This window comes from Tachypleus tridentatus, chromosome 7 (genome assembly GCF_004210375.1).
Source record: "Tachypleus tridentatus isolate NWPU-2018 chromosome 7, ASM421037v1, whole genome shotgun sequence".
Classification (NCBI taxonomy): Eukaryota; Metazoa; Arthropoda; class Merostomata; order Xiphosura; family Limulidae; genus Tachypleus; species Tachypleus tridentatus.
Genome location: NC_134831.1, coordinates 14,200,020 through 14,220,109, shown reverse-complemented (window position 1 = coordinate 14,220,109; position 20,090 = coordinate 14,200,020). Strand labels below are relative to the sequence as shown.

The 20,090-nt window shown below is 35.0% G+C and overlaps 2 protein-coding genes and 1 long non-coding RNA gene across 8 annotated transcripts in view; 1 reads left to right on the top strand and 2 right to left on the bottom strand.

Moving 5' to 3' along the window:
* LOC143255169 (chymotrypsin-like elastase family member 2A) overlaps nucleotides 1-20,090 on the bottom strand; it is a 49,741-nt gene that overhangs the window by 9,116 nt on the left and 20,535 nt on the right. The gene's annotated exons all lie outside the window — the stretch shown is intronic.
* Nucleotides 80-19,112, top strand: LOC143255165 (trypsin-1-like). 4 transcript variants are annotated; one of them, XM_076510410.1, is made up of 8 exons: nucleotides 80-176; nucleotides 5,255-5,538; nucleotides 9,958-10,128; nucleotides 11,045-11,121; nucleotides 11,394-11,494; nucleotides 12,457-12,722; nucleotides 14,018-14,155; nucleotides 14,514-19,112. In XM_076510410.1, the coding sequence occupies exons 2-8, from the start codon at nucleotides 5,256-5,258 to the stop codon at nucleotides 14,552-14,554; spliced, it is 1,077 nt and encodes a 358-aa protein (XP_076366525.1). In that variant the 5' UTR covers nucleotides 80-176; nucleotide 5,255; the 3' UTR covers nucleotides 14,555-19,112. The 4 variants fall into 4 exon arrangements, with proteins under 4 accessions (XP_076366525.1, XP_076366524.1, XP_076366526.1 ...); XM_076510409.1 differs by having other exon boundaries at nucleotides 14,018-14,175; nucleotides 14,514-19,109; XM_076510411.1 differs by having other exon boundaries at nucleotides 14,026-14,175; nucleotides 14,514-14,651.
* Nucleotides 5,653-12,578, bottom strand: LOC143255170 (uncharacterized). Its single transcript, XR_013030454.1, has 4 exons — nucleotides 12,455-12,578; nucleotides 11,062-11,174; nucleotides 8,406-8,567; nucleotides 5,653-5,907 (listed from the first exon to the last, which is right to left on the bottom strand). It is a non-coding gene; the product is annotated as an uncharacterized LOC143255170 (long non-coding RNA).

Here is a 20,090-nt window from a genome sequence, read left to right as displayed (position 1 = left end):
CACTTGACTCACTAGTATTATTAAGCTGACCTACTTTTCTTCCACCTCATCACGTGGTTTTTTTCTAGTATACTGGCCGGTCGTTAATGCATACACTTGAGGTGCTGGAAAAGGTTCGGTAGTGTCCATGTTCATCATCAAACCTCCAGGAGAGATTATTGGTCAGTGGGAAGCAGGTAAGTGTTTTATATATTTATATATGATCATTCTGAGACAGCATATGTTTTGTATATTGACCTGTGGCTGGAATTACTGGAATAACCTATTCTAACATTAGGCTAGAACTGAATAGTCATAATTTCGTTTACCTATTCTGCACAGAACAACATGAGTAAGTTTTCAAAGTTCTTTTAATGTGAGCAAAACAAATACAAATTATTGTAAATCTTGACTTGAACGAAGATAAATAATCAAAACTTTCATCTGGCTTGCACAAGCATTTGATCTTTCAATTAAACTTACACTGTAAATTATCAATACTGTTTTAACTAACCGAATAAAATGAACTGATTTAAACTGCAAGACAATATTTTGTAAAATAGTTAACTTCAGTTAAAAAATACTTTTATCTTACACAAAACTAGCTTCTTCGTAAAACGAAACAACAACAAATCTAGATTTTTGTTTGTCAATTCAAATCTAGCGCAAACTTGGATGAGATGTGACAAATCTACTGGAGCTATTGTACGAAGTTCGTTAGGCCTGGTATGGCCAGGTGGGTTAAGGCGTTTGACTCGTAATCTGAGGGTAGCGTGTTCGAATCCCCGTCGCATCAAACATGCTCGCCCTTTCAGCCGTGGGGGCGTTATAATGTGACGGTCATTCCCACTATTCGTGGTAAACGAGTAGCCCAAGGGTTGGCGGTGGGTGGTGATGACTAGCTGCCTTCCCTCCAGTCTCACACTGCTAAATTAGGGACGGCTAGTACAGATAGCCCTCGTGTAGCTTAGCGCGAAATTCAAAAAACAAACAAACGAAGTTCGTTTCTCAATGAGAAGGATAAATGTTAGTGACTCCTCTCTTGTCATAGAACATCACGTACTTGTTTGCCACACAATCAAAGATAAGTTTATTCCACCACAGCAATCGTAAGGACAATATCTGATGTTTTGAGACATGTAGGAATGAACTAAACAACTTTATGCATGACGGTTGAGGTGAAAAGTGTGTTAGGTCAGCTGATGTGGTCTGAGTTGGCTTGTTTAAAAGGTTTCGTTAAAGTCCTCATCTTTAAGGTCAGGAGATTAACCTCGGCCGTGGAGAATAGTGATCTCATTGAACTCTAGATCCGTTTCGTAAAATGCTTCTATAGTGATCTGACCCTCTTTAGGACAGCGGTAAGTCTACGGATTTACAACTCCAAAATCACGGGTTCAATTCCCCTAGGTGGACTCAGCAGGTAGCCCAATGTGGCTTTGCTATAAGAAAACACAGACTGTTTTATCTAAAATCGTTTTAGTGTTTTATAATTATGTACTTATAATTAGTATAATAATAAACTGTATTCGTTAGCAGGATCCGTAAAGTCGTGTGTGTGTGTGTGTGTTTTTTAAACCAAAGCCACATTATCTGAGTCCAGCGAAGTGAATCGAATCCCTCATTTTAGTGTTGTAAATCCGTAGACTTACCGTTGTACCAGCGGGGAACCCATAAAGTCGGAATATACTCTTTCAACTGTGTAGTTCCACCACCTCCCGCCAGATTTCTATTGTTTGAAACTGACTTTTCCTTGTTGTTCCCGGTGTGGTAGCGGTCAGTATTCAGAGTTACAACCCTAACATCAATGGCTCTCGGTTCCTTTCTGTGGACACAGCAGATGGTGCAATGTGGCTTTGATATAAAAAACACTTTTTCTTGTTTCCGTACATTACAAATAACATTGAATCGTATGATATATACTTCATAACTCTGAAGATAAACTGAAGACATCCAAGCAACCAAAATCGAAGCATTAAATAATAAAATTAACTGGTGGAAAAAAAAAAAAAAACGCAACAAAAACACCCAACAGTGAACCAAAGAACCAGGAACCAATGAATGCGAAAGTTAGGCAAATCTGATAAAAGTGAATGGTCACCGTCACAACAGGGTAGCAACATGACACCCAATGGACTGTATAATGTTTACCCAGAAGACCTGATAATTACTAAAGCATTGATTCTAGATATAATTAAAGTTGTCCAAACTAAACAGGGACGGGGGAGAATCAAGTCAAGATACTTTTAGATCACTATATCGTGTGTTTGTGTTTTTCTTATAGCAAAGCCACATAGTGTTATCTGCTAAGTCCACCGAAGGGAACCGAACCCTAACATTAGCGCTGTAAATCCGTAGACTTATCGCTGTACAAAAAGGGAACATTTAGAGTGTTTTACTTAGGTCTCGACCAACGGTTAGGGTGTCTGTACTGTAAATCCCAGTGTTTGTGACTCGAGTCCCGCCACTGCAAAAAGTTCCCCATACTTTGGTGCTGTGGATGCGTTATAAGAGTAAGAGTTAACTCTCACTAATCGATCAGGAAGACTAGTACAAGAGTTGTCAGTTGGTGCTGTTAACTAGCTGCCTTCCTTTAAAATTAAAGACAGCAGTTATGCACAGGTAGCAGGAGGTTTTCCCTGTAAGCAGTTGGTCACTAACTGTGCACTCGTAAAAATATTTGTGCAGTTGAAAATAAACTTATGTAAGTAAGTTCAAGTGGATAAATATAAAAAAAACATATTAAAAATAATAACATTTCACTCCAGTGTTGATAATGTAATCTGCTTGAATATTCTTCATTTTTTGGGTTTTTTTTTTAATTTCGCACAAAACTACTCGAGGGCTATCTGGGCTAGCCGTCCCTAATTTAGCAGTGTAAGACTAGAGGGATGGCAGCTAGTCATCACCACCCACCGCCAACTCTTGGGCTACTCTTTTACTAACGAAAAGTGGGATTGACCGTCACATTATAACGCCCCCACGGCTGGGAGGGCAAGCATGTTTGGCGCGACTCGGGCGCGAACCCGCGACCCTCAGATTACGAAGCGCACGCCTTAAAGCGCTAGGCCATGCCAAGCCCCAATTTTTTTGAGGTCAATTGTTACTTGGGTTGTATATATATATATATATATGAGGTGCAATAAGGTGTCATGTATTAAAAATGAAGTTAGAATATAATTGTGAAGTTAAAAAAATCATTAGGAAAAGTTCTGCTCAAGAATTCTGAAACAAAGACAAAAATTATCTATAGTCTATACAATAAGTAGTTCGATTTTTCCACCACTGAGACAGTGAATATTAATCACGTTAGCAACAGCTATACCTTCTGGATGATACAACAACCAGCTTTAAAATCACGCTACTAAAACTTACTGTAAGTCAAACAACCAATCATCTTTTTGATAAGTTTATGATTTCTTCAATTTTATTTTAATTTATGGTACAAAATAACGACTCGTTATAAATACATAAATAAATTAAAATATATTTGGTAGTTACAATAGTGGACAAGATACAGAGATTAAGGTAAAAATATAGAAGGCCATGTAAGTGTCATCAGTAACTAATTACTAATTTCACTTGAGTTTTTCCCTCATTTCTATCATATCTTGGCTCCAGCTACACCACCACAGAGCTACTTACGACTCTAAATCTATGTTTACAGAAGGTAAAAAAACTCTTTGCGTTATATGATAAAAGGATTTTTGAAATGACTGGTTTGTTTTGAATTTCACGCAAAGCTAATTGAGGGTTATCTGTGCTAGCCGTCCCTAATTTAGCAGTGGAAGACTAGAGGGAAGGCAGCTAGTCATTACAGCCACCGCCAACTCTTGGGCTACACTTTTACCAACGTGTAATTGACGTCACATTATAACGCCACCGCGACTGAAAGGGCGAGCATGTTTGGTGTGACGGGGATTCAAACCCGCGACCTTCGGATTACGAGTCGAGTGCCTTAACCACCTGGCCATGCCGGGCCTTTTTTATTGAAGATTCTTTGTATCGGAAACTGAAAAAATATAATAACTATTATACAAATAACTATATCGAAATGTGAAATTCAAGATTTTTTTTTTCGGATCGTATTTATTTCGAGTTATGAACTTGGTAAGAGAAACGATGCGGTCAAGTTGTTACATGTATTCATAAACCGTTGGTTCCGGAAATCGTATGCAGAGCATTCATATCACTACAGGTAGCAAAGGAAAACAAACAACACAAGTGAGAGAATAAACTGTGTATTTATTTATTTACCCTGAACTTGTAGCGTGAGTCTACCTACTGGCTGGACTTAGATTTCTTTAAATAACTAACAGGTTACTAGGATGAGCAGGACGCTTCCTAGAACGTCCCCACAGAAGAAACATAATTTATTCAACAGGTGGCAGCAGTGCTTCTTACATGTTACGTAAACTGAATAATTTTCATGGAGAACAAGTAGAATTCATTAAACAGGTGGCAGCAGTGCTCGTTACATATTTCGTGAAACTGAGAGTTTAATGTATAACATTACACAAGGAAGGGGAAAACCCCATAACAACGTTTGAAGCGAAAATAAAAATAAAAGCAGAACAAAGTACTTTTGGTACAAGTAAATAGTTTTAAGTATGATCTGAAAGATGTAACGCCATCAAAAAGTAATATTATCCGTACAATACACCTAGGTCAAACATGTTTCGAAAATTCAAAAATAGTTACAGGAAGTATTGCACAATATACATATTTATAAGAAATTAAAGAGAAGAAAAAATTTAGGCGACTTTAGTCGCAAAATGCAACAAAAAGGATAAGCTAGAGTTATGTACTTTTAGGGAATAAATGTATGAATGTATAACTGCTACGTAAACATTATAGTGATGTTAATCTTACCATTGTAAAAATTGCACATTACACTGTAATTTTGGTATTAGTTCAATCTGTATAGTAAATAACACCCCAGTGGCACAGCGGTATGTCTGTGGACTTACAACGCTAAAAATCAGGTTTTAATATCCGTGGTGAGCACAGCGCAGATAGTCTATTGTGTTGCTTTGTGCTTAATTACAAATAAATCATATAGTATATAATTTCATCATTTATTTACATCAAAGGGTATGTTTCATTTAATTTAAACGATAGTGTATTTTGGGACCTTTAATTCAAACTTAATTAGGCTTATTTAGGCATACTTAAAACTGTAGTCATTGGTTTAGCTTGGTTATTTCTAATAACTGTAAATTAATGAATTTAAATGTATTGTTGTTATTCTGTGTAAATCTAATATCTTCCGTTTCAGGATGTCAAGATTTCATTTGCCCCTGCTAATCCTACTGGCCCTTTGTCATCTGGCGCCCGCAGCTATGGATGACACTACCATCGTCCAATTTCCACAGATGTTTCATCATGCAGACCTATTTGATTTACAACATTTTATTAGTTCACCAATCCATCATCAGATGGAGCTTACTTTGTCAAAAAACACCACCATTCAAAGACCCAAACGCCACCTTTTGGACATGAGAAGAACGTTAGAGCCTAATATAGCCATGAATATACTCTCGTTAGCACGTTATTTCTTATGTAAGTAGTATCCGAAAAACCTGTTCTTTGCTGAATCTGACTTGCCATGTGACGAAAATTTTTTTCTAAACTATTTTTACACGAAACAGTTTGTGGATTGCTTACTTTTTGGTCTTGGGTCCATAATAGCATGAGCCATACAAAAAATTAAAATAAAAGAGATACCATCAAGCTGCAATTACTTCTGGGATTTGCTAGTGATTCAAGATCCTATTGAGAGGGATGGATACTTGGTGAGGTCTGTGGCAGACCTTCCTGGTTAACTACTGAGAGGGATGGATACTTGGTGAGGTCTGTGGCAGGCCTTCCTGGTTAACTACTGAGAGGGATGGATACTTGGTGAGGTCTGTGGCAGGCCTTCCTGGTTAACTACACAAAATGGCAAACTTCAAAAATTATACTTGAGAGTTAGTAGCATTATTTATACTATCTACCCCCTTTTTTTAATACTGATTACCCTTTTCTGATCCTTGATTTGTAAAATTTACTTTAGAAAGTAAGATGGCGGGTAGTCATTCTATCCTCTAAAGTAACCCATTATGTAAAAGAATTCATCAAATAATTTAATGTGTTTTTAATGAGGGCCGTAAGAAGCATAAAAAACATTAAATTAAACAATTTGATGCAATATATGTGGGTCCCACCTGTAGTAAACGGTTTATAAACAAGTCGGTAACATGATGTGAGAAGTTTGACCTTAAAAGTAGAGTACGGAATGTGGTTATACAAATATTTTTCACCATTCATAATTGTTAAATATATTGTAAGAACAAATAGACTTTCATGATTGTGTTTGTTTATGTTTAGAATTAAGCACAAAGCTACACAATGGGCTATATATGCTCTGTCCACCACAGTTATCGAAACTTGGTTTTTAGCAAAATGGGCCCGTAGACGTACAGCTGTGCCACTAGAGGGAATTTATATGAACGAAAAATCTTATGTAAGCAAAACATATTGTCAGTTATATAACAACTTTAATAATTAACACAGAAATATTACTTGAAATGTTAAATATATAACACAGAACGATAGTTAATCTTTGGCTCAATAAATTAAAACTTTCCGGTTTTTTTTGTTTTTTTTACATAATCGAGTAATCTATGACCTGATGTTGCACTTTAGCTTAACCGTAGGTTCGTATGAGCCTCTTAAGTATGAAAATTGTACAACTTTTCCTAAAGGAATTGACTTACAATTGCAAAATGAATAGTATTAGAAAGATTACTAGTTTCTTGAATAACACAGGCCTACGATGGTTTTATTGTCTTGAAATTTTTGCATGTTACACAATAGTTCCTGTACACTGAATCTGAAAATGATATCCATTTTTCTCCATCACGTACACATTTTTCACAAAACGTCATATTTACTTTTCTATAAGTGAATTATTTTCATTGAAATCGAGTCACATTTTGTTATGTTTAAAATGTTGACAACCTTTGGGTATAGATTTCTCTAGAGTCTAGACCAATCACCACTTGAAAGACTCATCAATCGTTCTAGAACCCAAAGATAATAATAAAAAAATTTCATTGTGCTAAACGAAATAATAATTTGATCTAAGTAAAGGTTTTCTTTCCGATTTGTTAAAAAAATCCTTATGTGATAGAAAAAAAACCCTATTTTTTTTCGAAAAATACGGAGCTGAATTATGGAAAATTCGTTATTAAAACCAAAACAATTTTCGCGAAGTTTAAATTCGCAGGCGTGGGTTATCAATAATCATAAATATAATTATAAGTGTGATTTGAAGTAATACAACAATGAAAACAAGTTAACAACAATGAAAGCAAGGTAACGTAGTACAATGTTTGTAAACACAGCTACTGGAACATTTTATACAAGTTTAAAAATAAACCGAAATATCTTACCATGTAAAACAACATTATATCGAAGCTACGTGTAATTTCACTGTTTCATGTTAACTACGTGGGATCCTGTTGTTGGCAAACTCTTTTGTTGTTGTCTTTTATAATGTTTTCTATATTTTTATAACACAATACTACAAACTGTAAAGTGAATGAGCAAACAAAGCTTGTTAACTAGCATCCTTTTGGAGTCAAAAGTCATAAACGTGTAAGGGTTGGAAGAATGGCTGGTTATAAAATATAAAAGTTTGTCTATGAAGAAATACCAGCTACAGACATGCTACATTTTTATGTCTTATCTATAATCTAGCTTCTTAACGAAATATTAGGTAACTCATTACGCAGTTTTGTACGTTAGTTACATTATGACTTATGCAACGCAGAAAGAGTAGGTGTGACCTAGTCGTTGATATGCTTGTACTGTGAATCAGCGGTTCATGGTTCGCGTCTCATTGCCCACAAGACTCACGTTGCACTTTGGGCCTTTAAATACGCTGTAGGAGTGACAGTCTAATCCTCTCTACCGAGTCAGACATGAGTAACTCAAGAATTGTTAGTATATGCTTATGACTAGCTGCCTTCCCTGTTGCCCATCAGTTTATAATTAAGGACAGCTATGCACAGATTGCTTGTGTAGCTTTGTATAAAAATTATAAAACAAGCAATCAGCATAGAGTAAGCTTATATTTTATACCAAGAATACTATTATCACGTGTTTTACCTTAATTGTTAATTTTTAAACATTTCCTTTACTATTAAAATGCTATATATATGTGTGTGTGTGTGTGTGTATAATTCCAATAAAATTAGTTGGTAGTTTGTTTGTGTTTTTGAAAAATAACATAACGTAATGTTTAGGGACAACTGCGGGCCTACTGGTTCATCTAAGATGTCCTAACCTCTAAACTAAAATTATTCGATAAAAGTATTTACAAAATCAACCTCAAAGTCAGTCTTTGTCATACTTATATTTATCAAACTTTATTTTAAACTCACTTAAAATTACTGCCTCCACAACATCCCCACTGCGGTAAGTTTCCGGATTTACAATTCAGGAGTTCGATTCTTCTCGTCGAACACGGCATATATAAGAACAACGGAGACGCAAACACACGCCTCCATAACATCCGAAGGCAACTCGTTCAAAAGGCTAACCACCTTTTAGAAAAATAAAACTCTTTTAACTGAAGACGACTCCTCCCTTAAGTATGAAAATAGGATAATACACCAACACAATAAATTTCCTTAACAATCTTAAACACCTCAATCAAATTCTCTCCAACTGTTCTTGTTTCAGAAGAAAATAATTTCAGATATTCTAAACTCTCGTATGACAACTATTCTAGTCTAGGCACCATTCTAGAAGCCCTCCTTTGAGTCCTTTTCAAACATTCAATGCCTTTCCTAAGGTCAGATTTGTTTGTAATTAAGCACAATGAACTGACTATCTGTACTCTGTCCACCACGGGTATTACATTGTAAGTCCGCAGACACATCGCTGTGCCAGTAGGGAACCCTGAGATAAGGAACCCAAAACTGCACATATCACGTGACTTTTATTTTTCGCATTTGAGTGATGTGCAGATAAAATATCCTAATTCTGAATAAACTTACAACTGTGGACAAAGGTTATTCATAATACTACAATTATCTACTATTGCTTGATAAAGTGAAAAGAAAACATGGTGAATAACATCACGTTTAAAGTAAACATCGAGTCCGTGCTCAGAAGATTTAAAGAATCATTGAAGATCTTTGAATACCTTGTAACTACAAAGGGGCCCGGCATGGCCAGGTGGTTAAGGCGCTCGACTCGTAATCCGAAGGTCGCGAGTTCGAATCCCTGTCACACCAAACATGCTCGCCCTTTCAAAGTTATAAAGTGATGGTCAATCCCACTATTCGTTAGTAAAAGAGGTAGCGGTGGGTGGTGATGACTAGCTGCCTTCCCTCTAGTCTTACACTGCTAAATTAGGGACGGCTAACACAGATAGCCCTTGTGTAGCTTTGTGTGAAATTCAAAACAAACAAATACAGAGGAATACTAATATGCTTTAATGTATTCTTTGTTGGTATCATTTTATAAATCCTTTGTTTAAATTATGTTTTTATTATTATTTTAGTTACGTCTCAGTCCTAAAATTCTAACGTAACGTTTGTCTATGGTTGTACCTAAAATATCACAATAGAATAAGTATACCGTTTTAATTTTCTGTTACCAGAATATTAATTATCTTGTACACACACTCATAACTCTCATGAATTAAATTTATTTCTTGGTCAACTTATTTTTACTCTGTGTTTTTCAACAGTAGAAATTTTCATGTAACAAAACGTTAATATTCTCATGAGAATATCCAGTAGTTTTCAGTTAATATTAATATCAAGTCAACATTACGTGGTGTTAATGTGTATCTTTCATCTGGCATCGATGTTTATACTTTACCAAATCAATATTCAAGTCGAGCTCACATTTTATATGATACACAATATCTGTTAGATACAGCTAAATACAAGACATGTTATGTGTTTCTTGTTTGATCTCTAGCACTTCCTCAAAATTGTTTCTACCAAGGCAAAACATATGAGTGTGGGTTGTCGCTGAGCTGTTGGTTCCAGGGCAAAAAGGCGATAGATCTATGTAATGGTGGAATGGTTTGGGGCTGCTGTGTACCAAGAGAAGTAGAGCCGGCAACGCATGCTATTGTTAAAACACCAGGTAAACTGACATACATGTATATAGTTTAATTTTTCTGTATAAGTCGGTTCATCTTACGTCATGGTCATGCGTAGCGTAGTATTTACGGATTGGACTATGGATCTGAGGGTCCATGGGTTATGTCCCATTGCCGAGAAATCGTGCTTTCTATTTGGGGCCGTAGTGCGCTGTAAGAATGATGGTCAAATATTATATAGATTTAAATTATTCAGACTGATATTGAAAGTTCAGTGAATTACTCTTTGGGATTGACCGTGACATTATAACGCCCCCACGACTGAAAGGGCTAGTATATTTCGTGTGACGGGGATTTGGACTCGCGACCCAAAGATTACGAGCGCTTTAACCACCTGGCCATGCCGTGCCCAAAACGTGAATGTAAGCAAACGATTCCTAACGTTTATAAAGAGTAAAATCTTTCTAATAAAGTGGATGTTACCTGCGTGACGCTTCATATCATTAGAACCTGAATTTTATATGTGAATTTATGAAATGCTTTAATTTTTAAACAGAAGGCAGAGAGCGAATTTCACCTGCTGTTATAATATCTAAAATAACATACGTTCTGAATTCATTTAAAATAAGTAATATAAATGTTTGAATGGAATCTGCTCTTACTTCTCTTGCTTTATATGTGGAAATAAAAGAATCCTTGCTCTTACTTCTCTTGCTTTATATGTGGAAATAAAAGAATCCTTGCTCTTACTTCTCTTGCTTTATATGTGGAAATAAAAAAATCCTTGCTCTTACTTCTCTTGCTTTATATGTGGAAATAAAAGAATCCTTGCTTAGCCCTAAAACACGAAAATAATATATATGTGTGTGTGCACATGTCTTAGAGTCTTATTTGGTTTGTATTCAATACTCTTATAATTTTATCTCAAAATTAATTATTTTTCATAAATTATGAAATCAGATTGTGGGAAGACTTACGTTCGGGATTCGAAAATTGTTGGTGGTATCGATACCGAATTCGGAGAACAGCCGTGGCAGGTTAGTACAGAGCGTTGAATTACATTTTCGCAATAAGCTTTTCATCGATGACTCTGTTACACCACAAAAAATATATTCGTCAGATTCTAACTTCTGAACGTCGATAAAGAATGAGTCAGTTCGTTGTAAACGTAATTTAGGGAAAAGAATTAAATAGCAATCATTTAGGGTAACTAAAACAAACCTAAGACTCAGTAACTAAAAACGGTTATTTTTCCGACTCTTTAATCTGAAGAAAACGCCTAGGAGTAAAATACAGCTCTGGCTTCTAGGTGGCTGTCCTAAAGAGGAGATTTTTGTCAAGGAAGATAGCCTGTGGAGGAGCTCTGATACATGAAAAATGGATTGTAACAGCAGCCCATTGTGTGTATACGTAAGTAGGGCACGGAATTGGCTGGATTATTTCAAACTTTAGAGGACTAGACAGCAACGGTTACTGAAGTAACTAGCTACACTCCTAAGTTTTGAACTGTTTATCTATATATTTATACTTGTTTTCAGTGCAGAATGTAGCCTGATATAAGTCTATTCAATAGTTACATTACTGGTTTCTTTAGGCGATCTCTTTCTAAAGTTTCGTCTTTCATCTGTGCCCAAAGAATTATTCTGGTAGCTAACTTTATTTTTTGTTTTGAATTTCGCGCAAAACTACATGAGGGCTATCTGCGCTAGTTGTCCCTAATTTAGCAGTGTTAGACCAGAGGGAAGGCAGCTAGTCATCACCACTCACCGCCAATTCTTGGGCTACTATTTTACCAACGAATAGTGGGAGTAACCGTCACATTATAACGTCACCGCGACTGAAAGAGCGAGCATGTTTGGTGTGACGGGGATTCGAACCCGCGACGTTCGGGTTACGAGTCGAGTGCTTTAACCACCTGGCCATACTGAACTAACTTTGTTTTTAATAAACTTAAATCGAATCTTAAAAAGGGGCACTTTTATTCTTCCTTATTCTGAACTGGTTTAAACCTGATCTAAGAAATCAAACTTTAGTGCATTTGGTCAGTGATAAGTTTAAATTTCATCTGAGGAATTGTTCTTTTGCTGTATTTTTAAATTAGTCTAAGTTTGATCTAAAGAAGGGCACTTCCGTTACAGTATTCTTGTTGATTCTTTCAAGAACTCGTTTTTGTTACTAACTTGCTATAATGTTACATAAAAATCTTTTAACTTTTACAAAAATAATTTATTATATGTACATTTTCTAATCTAAGTTATAAGAGCTATAGTGCAGGAGTCTCATATTGTAGTGTGTCTTTTAACCCTGATAAATGAATAATTTTTCTTAACAAAACAGTTAATAAATGTAACAAAAACATACGTTACTTACAGGACCCCTGCCAGTACCTTGAGAGTTAGAATAGGAGAACATAACATTCGAGAAACTTCCGAACCTTATCCTCACGAGGAGTACACTGTTCGTCGTAAGGTGATTAATGAACTGTACAATGCTGCCACCTACCAGAATGATATTGCGTTACTTGAACTGTCTCAACCTGTGATTTTTAGAAAACACATCATTCCTGTGTGCCTTCCAGAGAAAGAAGAAATTATGAAGGGAACTGCCACAGTTACGGGTTGGGGTCGGAAAAGTCACGGTAAATATAACATTTGTTAATCACAATCACAGGCTCGGATTGTGAAAGTCACAGTACGTATAACATACTGTTAATGACAGCCACAGTTTACAGGCTAGGATTATGGAAGCAACAATACGTATAACGTATTGTTAATGACAGCTACAGTTTACATGCTAGGATTATGGAAGTAGCAATACGTATAACGTATTGTTAATGACAGCTACAGTTTACAGGCTAGGATTATGGAACTAACAATACGTATAACATATCGTTAATGACAGCCACAGTTTACAGGCTTGGATTATGTAAATAACAACATATATATCATATTGTTAATGACAGCCACAGTTTATATGCTAGGATTATGGAAGTAGCAATACGTATAACGTATTGTTAATGACAGCTACAGTTTACAGGCTAGGATTATGGAAGTAGCAATACGTATAACGTATTGATAATGACAGGCACAGTTTACAGGCTAGGATTATGGAAGTAGCAATACGTATAACGTATTCTTAATGACAGCCACAGTTTACAGGCTTGGATTATGTAAATAACAACATATATATCATATTGTTAATGACAGCCACAGTTTATATGCGGAGATCATGAAACTCACGGTAAGTGTAACATAGTGTTAATAACAGTAATAATTAGATAATGGTGTGCAAGAGTTATGGTAAGTGTAACATAGTGTTAATAACAGTCATAGTTAGATAATAGAGTGGAAGAGTTATGGTAAGCTTTCAAACAAATTGAAAGGCAGTTAGAGTTAGAGTTTGTATATAGTAATCAGAAATGCTTTAGTATGGAAATTAAGTTCACCTTATTTAGATTTACTCCAGTTAACTGGAATAAAAACTAAACCAGTAAAATACAGTAGCTTAAAATACATATATAGATTAATGGAGTAAAATATAGCAACAGGTGGTTTGATCGGTTAACCCATTATAACCAGTTTTGCTGCATCATACTAGTCTTTTCGTTGTTGTTGTTATAACATCTTCTAAGACGAATTTCGAAGATCTTTTGAAATATTCTTTAACTACCATTTACAATTAATTTAATTATACGAAATCTTCTGAACATTATCTAATTAATCAATACCCTCTGATGTGCTTGAAGTAAGTTTTCGAATGAACTGAATTGGCTGTGGTTATTTAATATAGTTTATTCGTCTAGCTCAACCAAATTTAAGTAATTTATTTTTGTAACCTGAACAAAATTAAAGTAATTTACTGTGTAACCTGAACCAGATTAATTAAATATCCCTCTATAACTCAAATATGACAGTTATGCATCTTTCTGACAAGGTGAACAGAAAGTTCCCAGCTTACTACAGAAAGTCAACGTAGAAATAATAGAGGGCGACACCTGCCAGGAGTGGTACAAATCGGTAGGCCGCCAGGAGAAAATATACAACACCATGATCTGTGCTGGTTATAAAGAAGGTGGGAGAGATTCGTGTCAGGTACCAATAGTTTCATTAACAACACATTATACAACAGGTGAACTGTGTATATTAAATACGAGAATAAATATATTTTATTCATTTTATTTTCATCAATCACAAAGCGACTCTGTCATAGAAAAAATAAATAAATAGACACAGTTTTAATTGAAGTTTACAGGCCTATATCAGCGTTTTGCTTTTTATTTTTCAAAACTGTTGTAAAATTACGTTGGCATATAAACAAATGGAATTTACGTACTCATATAAATTTAAATCAATATGTTTTATGATAGTATTGAGAAATACAGGCTAATTTGGTTGCAACTTTCTTAACTGGATATTTTACTGTTCCGCAGGGCGATTCTGGGGGGCCCATGACTTTGAAGAAGGACGGTAAGACAAAACTGATTGGCTTAGTTTCGTGGGGTGTAGGCTGTGCAAGACCTAAGCTACCAGGGGTGTATACAAAAATATCTTCGTACATTGACTGGATTAACATTTACGTGCATTAAAGACGACTTTAAGTTTGCAATCCAGAACCATTTCCAAGGTTTCTGTGTGGAAAGTAAAACTGACATAAACACCGACATTTCGTGACAATGCTGTGACATAGCCATCTACGAAAAGCTAGAGACATCAGTGATATAAATGTGCAGGAAAACCGTAAATGTACGCCTAAAAAATCGTGTTGGAAAATTGTGGATGTCATTAATAACAAATACGTATCAGAAAATACCGTAAATTTTCGTGAATGAAACACTTAAAAAGAATTGTTAATGGTATAGTGTGTTGGAAATTTGAGAATACTAGCAACGTATTTATTATAATCTTGAATTATATGTGGCAGTGAAAAACAAAGTCGTACATTTCACGATGTATTACGATATAGCTTCGTGGCTCCTATATGTTTTGTCATCGAGAGTTCCCTTGAGTGAGATGATACCTTAAACCGTGAAGATATATATCAACATTGGTTCCTAGAATACCACTTATCAGAGAGAACGTTTTAAGAAGCTCACCAAAGATGTCCCTTTTTCAGGAAGGTTTTCAAAATATAAAGTGAAGAAGTGAATTACAGTCGTACCCATCCTATGAGGGATGACTGAGGAAGTGTTAGATATTCTTACAGTGAAAGAACTGTTGTTATTATATACTAGACAGTATTTTGTGTGGGATCTTGCGATTTTTAAAATGATTTTTTGAAAGGGAATATTTAAGTAATGATTTTATTGATGCCTAAAAAACCTTAAATTTATTAACGCAGTATGCAATCCAAACTTCTAATGATCCCCCCACCGTGTTTTATTATAAATGTAAGTCGAGTGTTAAAATTTTCTCCTTTCTATTGTCGAACAAACTACTGTTGATCGTTGCAACAAAATGTGAACAGGGATTTGTCTGAAAATAGCATACCTGAAGTTTGTTCTTTGTGGGTCGATGTTTACTTATACCTTTTCATTTGGTTATCTCGTCTAGGTAACGGTTTTCGAATACTAACTGGATATGAAAGAAATAATGTAGTTCAAATGTTATTTCATATTCTTCTTAACTCTCACTCACTTCTTTGAATTGTCAACAACTGTACTTGACTTTCGTTTGTGACTTAACGAATATACCCTAAGATTCTTAACATCACTTTTGAAGCATTTCGGCTTTCTATCTTAACCACTAATATTATTGACTGTAATCAGTTTCATGTACTGTCTTCAATATCTATCGTACAGTTCCTACTAAAACACTTAATTAATCTTAAAGCAGTATTTTGCATTAAGTATCCATAACTAGCAAAAATATAGCTTCTTATGCTCTTGTCTTTTTTTATATTTCTGTTCTTAGAATCATGACAACAAGATAACACTGCTAATACTACTATTGGCACAATACGGATGCCAGTCAGTGCCTGTACCTTTATAGGTGCGTCATTTTCTGATTAGTTTGATGGCAATTAATCAGTTTGTTTTAGGTCAAAGCGACATTGGCCTAGTTACTATGTACAATACGGGGAATCTAACCCTAGATTTTAACGTTGTAAGACAATTAATCAGATTGTAAACTATTAATACGTGATTGTACGCTTCGTTACATCTCATTTTTACACATAGGGATGGTGTTCTTGCAATATTTTCATTTCATAGAATTTTTACCCCTATGTGTTTGTCAGCAAATCTTATCGAAAACGGCTTAATGGATTTAGACGAAACTTGGCATACGTTTGGACTATTGCTCAGCTTAGAAATGATTAGTTTTTGGAGGGTCAAGGTCACAAAAATAAAAAAAAATCATTATCTATTATCATAAGAACCGATTTTTCACACTATGTTTGCTCTATAATTCAGTTAAAAACGGCCGGATTTTGATGAAACTTGGTTGACGTATGTGGAATATTATTCATAGTTGTTCTGTCAAAAATAGTATGTGTCCGTTTATAACATTTTTTAGGGCAAAATATGATCAATGCTATGTACTCCCCCCCCTAGTTCTTCACTGTTTCCAATACAGTATCTTTGATGGAAAAAAATGATTCATTTCATCTATTCTAGCGATTTTTAACACCCTATTTAATTTTTTAGACTCATTCACTCACAATAGAACTTTTTTTTTAGATCTTGTAGAGTCTGAATACATTTCCTTTTATGTGTATGTAATTCATTATACACTTGTAGCCTAAAGTCAATGAGTTAATAATTTAGTACAAAATACTTTCACTAGTGTGTTTACATTATTAATAAGGTGTCCATTAACAATATATCAGTTGCTTTTAAGCTATAAGCGCAATTTTAATCTCAGACATAACTGTTTACAAGGTTACAGCCGTTCCTAACCCACCGCTGTATTATACAAACGAGCAAGCACACACGTACTATGTAGATCACCTTGAAGTCAACCGACAGATACAGATGCCAGTGGCTCCATGACGGGACTTAGTTATTAAGTTTACAAACGGCAGTAATAAATAAATGAGAATAGTACCTGCCTTTACATACAGTTTCTCTGTCCGGTTTATCATCATCCCATGATCAACTTTCCTAAAACTTGATGAATATATACAAAATTCATAACGCCTAGAGAGAGACAAGTTGCTTTCTTTACAAAATAATGAAACTGCATGTTTAGTATGCAGTTGTTTTTTCAGTTTATTTTAAACAATTACGTTGGAACTATAGTATATATATATATATATATTTCGAGTCAAAAGTTTATAAAATTGTCAGTAAATTAAAAAATACGCACTTAGAAACCTCTATTTTCTCTACAACTAAAATGTCTTTTCGTCCCACTTTCATTGTGTTTTTAGTGGTTTTACATGAGACTACCAGTCACGTAATTAAATAATGAAAACTAAATTCTATGCTCAAGTTGAATATTTATTTATTCTACACGTTCATAAACTAAAAGAAAAGAATCGCTCTAAGTCAATATTTCTAAAATTGGGGACTTGTGTTATGTGTTTATCCAATGACGTAAATAATAGTTGTTATTTTTTGTTAGAGCAAAGCTACGTAATTGGGTATCTGCTACCACTTGGGCTACAGCAATGAGATATTGGAATTTAAATGTCACTCTTACAAGGTATCCACTGTACTCTAATGTTGAGCGCAATGTTTTTCTTTATGAGGAAGGGGGGCGTGAAGCCTTGGCCCTCATATCCCTAACCATTACGCCAGGCCCGGTTGGAAGTGATTAATTAGGGTTCTAAGTTCTTCTGGCACTTTTCACACTCTCACATTGTAATAACCTCGTATAATATTTAGATATTTGCGTTGCTCGACACTCATGTTCATCCAGTTTTTAAACGTAAACTCGATTCTCACGTGGGCAAAGCTAACCAAACACGTGGGCACTCTTTACTCACGCATTAAACTGAACGGAAAAAAAAGCAGAGCGTATAGTTAAACGTGCTACTCAAAATGTCAAGCGAAAAACTACAAAACTGGATGAAGCTTCAACAACTCGCTACTAGTTGATAAGTAAGATAAAACATATGGCTGCAAATGCAGGAAATAGTTTTAATTTAGCTACTACACATAAAGGAATAATTTACGAACAATGTGTGTTTTCTTACAGCAAAGCCACATCGGGCTATCTGCTGAGCCCACCGAGGGGAATCGAGCCCCTGATTTTAGCGGTGTAAATTCTTAGACTGACCGTTGTACTAGCGGAGGGTGGCTTTTCGAATAGAAGTATGAGGTTCATTTTCTTTAGCAATTTTAAATATCAAAAAATGAATTATCGAGTTCAAGCAGTTACTGCACAAACTTTGTTTTCAAACTACATAAAATATTTCGGTTAGCTACACATTTTCAATGTTAAAATCCGGAGTTCGATTCTCCATGGTGGACATAGCACATATCCTGTGTTATCTTTGCTCTAAAAACAAGAATAAAATAGACATTTTGTGAGGAAGTGTACGTTATTCTAGGCTTCTTTTAGAGTTGAGGGAACATTTTGTTGCAACACAAACAATAAATGTAATCACTTCAGCTGCGCAGATCTCAGACAACAGAGTTGGTTTCAAGTCCTGAAGGTTACATGTATTATATTGGCATGAGGCCAGTTTATTTTATTTTATGTTCTTGTTGCTGTAAGTATTCTACTCAAAATACTAGTGATGTATACATAATGACAACAACAATAATTTTCTTCTTACAAAAGCAATGTTTTTCCAGTGAATATTTTATGGATTATAATCCACCAATAATATCTAGGGATATCGAACTTTAAACTTCATTAAATTAACTTTTGCTTTTTCTCACCAGTTTGCACTTGTTTGAAACAGTGAAACTTTATAAGCACGCGTAGTAAATAAAAACTTCTAAGTATGATTTGTTTAAACATTATAAATTAAATTTGTTTTTAAGCTTGTTTTACTAGATTTTTATGAGTATTATGTTAAATACTTCCGTAATGTTGTTACTTAAATATGAAATACGTGTGTATTTTAAAACGTATTCCTATCTTCTACCTCAGCTATAGAAGTATTTGAATTTTACCAAAGAGAAATATTTTCAATATTTTAATTTGGTACAAACTAATAATTGATTTATCAAATTGTTTTTAGTATTTTACTTATCGATTCAACAAAGTATGTAATTTAAAACAAATCTGTGAATTGTATGTAGACACATATCTAGCTTTTACAGTATAATAAAATCTTTTAATTACCGTGTGGAAATTCCAAGACTGAAGTGTCAACATAAGAAAACGCCCTCATTCATTTTCTTTGAGATTATTTTACTGAGTTTAGACAAGTGTGTCCCATTTCTTTGCTTCACCTTTCCGTTTACTGGTCCACAGTTTACAACGTTAAAAGCAGGGGTTCGATTTCCCTCGGTGGACACAGCAGATAGCCCATTGTGGCTTTGTTATAAGAAAAAGCACACTCACTCCATTCACTACTTGCCAGTAAATCCTCTGACAGTTTGTCAAACCTGCTGTTAGTTTTGCTCACCTAAATCAGTACTCTTTCAATAGGTATTTTTCGACAGCCATCCGGAGGTTTAGCGGAATGTAACTTACATATATTCTAAATCATACTAAGTTACATAACTGCTTAAACCGACTATATCATAATATAACAACAAGTCATTGCGCTGGTTTAAATTAGAGAGTGAGACCAGGTACAAACAGGTACTTGAGTCATGTAAAGTTTTATTACTTGAGGGCACTCTTCTAATTATGTGTGCATGTGTACCCGAGTAATTAGCTCGAGAAATGTTCATGATTTGTACATACGTGTGTAGGTGTACAGCTGCATTAAATATACGTACTTTGCTTGGAATTATTGCAGTAATATTTGTTTGTCATATGTAGTGAATGCAATGAAGGGTTCCGTGACACAAAATGAACACCAGAAGAGTTCCGTGGATTCAAAACGGTTGAGTACCAATGGCCTAGGTTAATAATATTAACCTATAACCAAGGTTAGGTTTATC

Coding starts and splice junctions, on each gene's coding strand:
- LOC143255165 (XM_076510409.1), top strand. CDS start 5,256: ATGTCAAGATTTCATTTGCCCCTGCTAATCCTACTGGCCCTTTGTCAT. Junction 10,129..11,044: donor TGCTATTGTTAAAACACCAG/GTAAACTGACAT, acceptor TTATGAAATCAG/ATTGTGGGAAGACTTACGTT. Junction 11,495..12,456: donor GCAGCCCATTGTGTGTATAC/GTAAGTAGGGCA, acceptor CGTTACTTACAG/GACCCCTGCCAGTACCTTGA.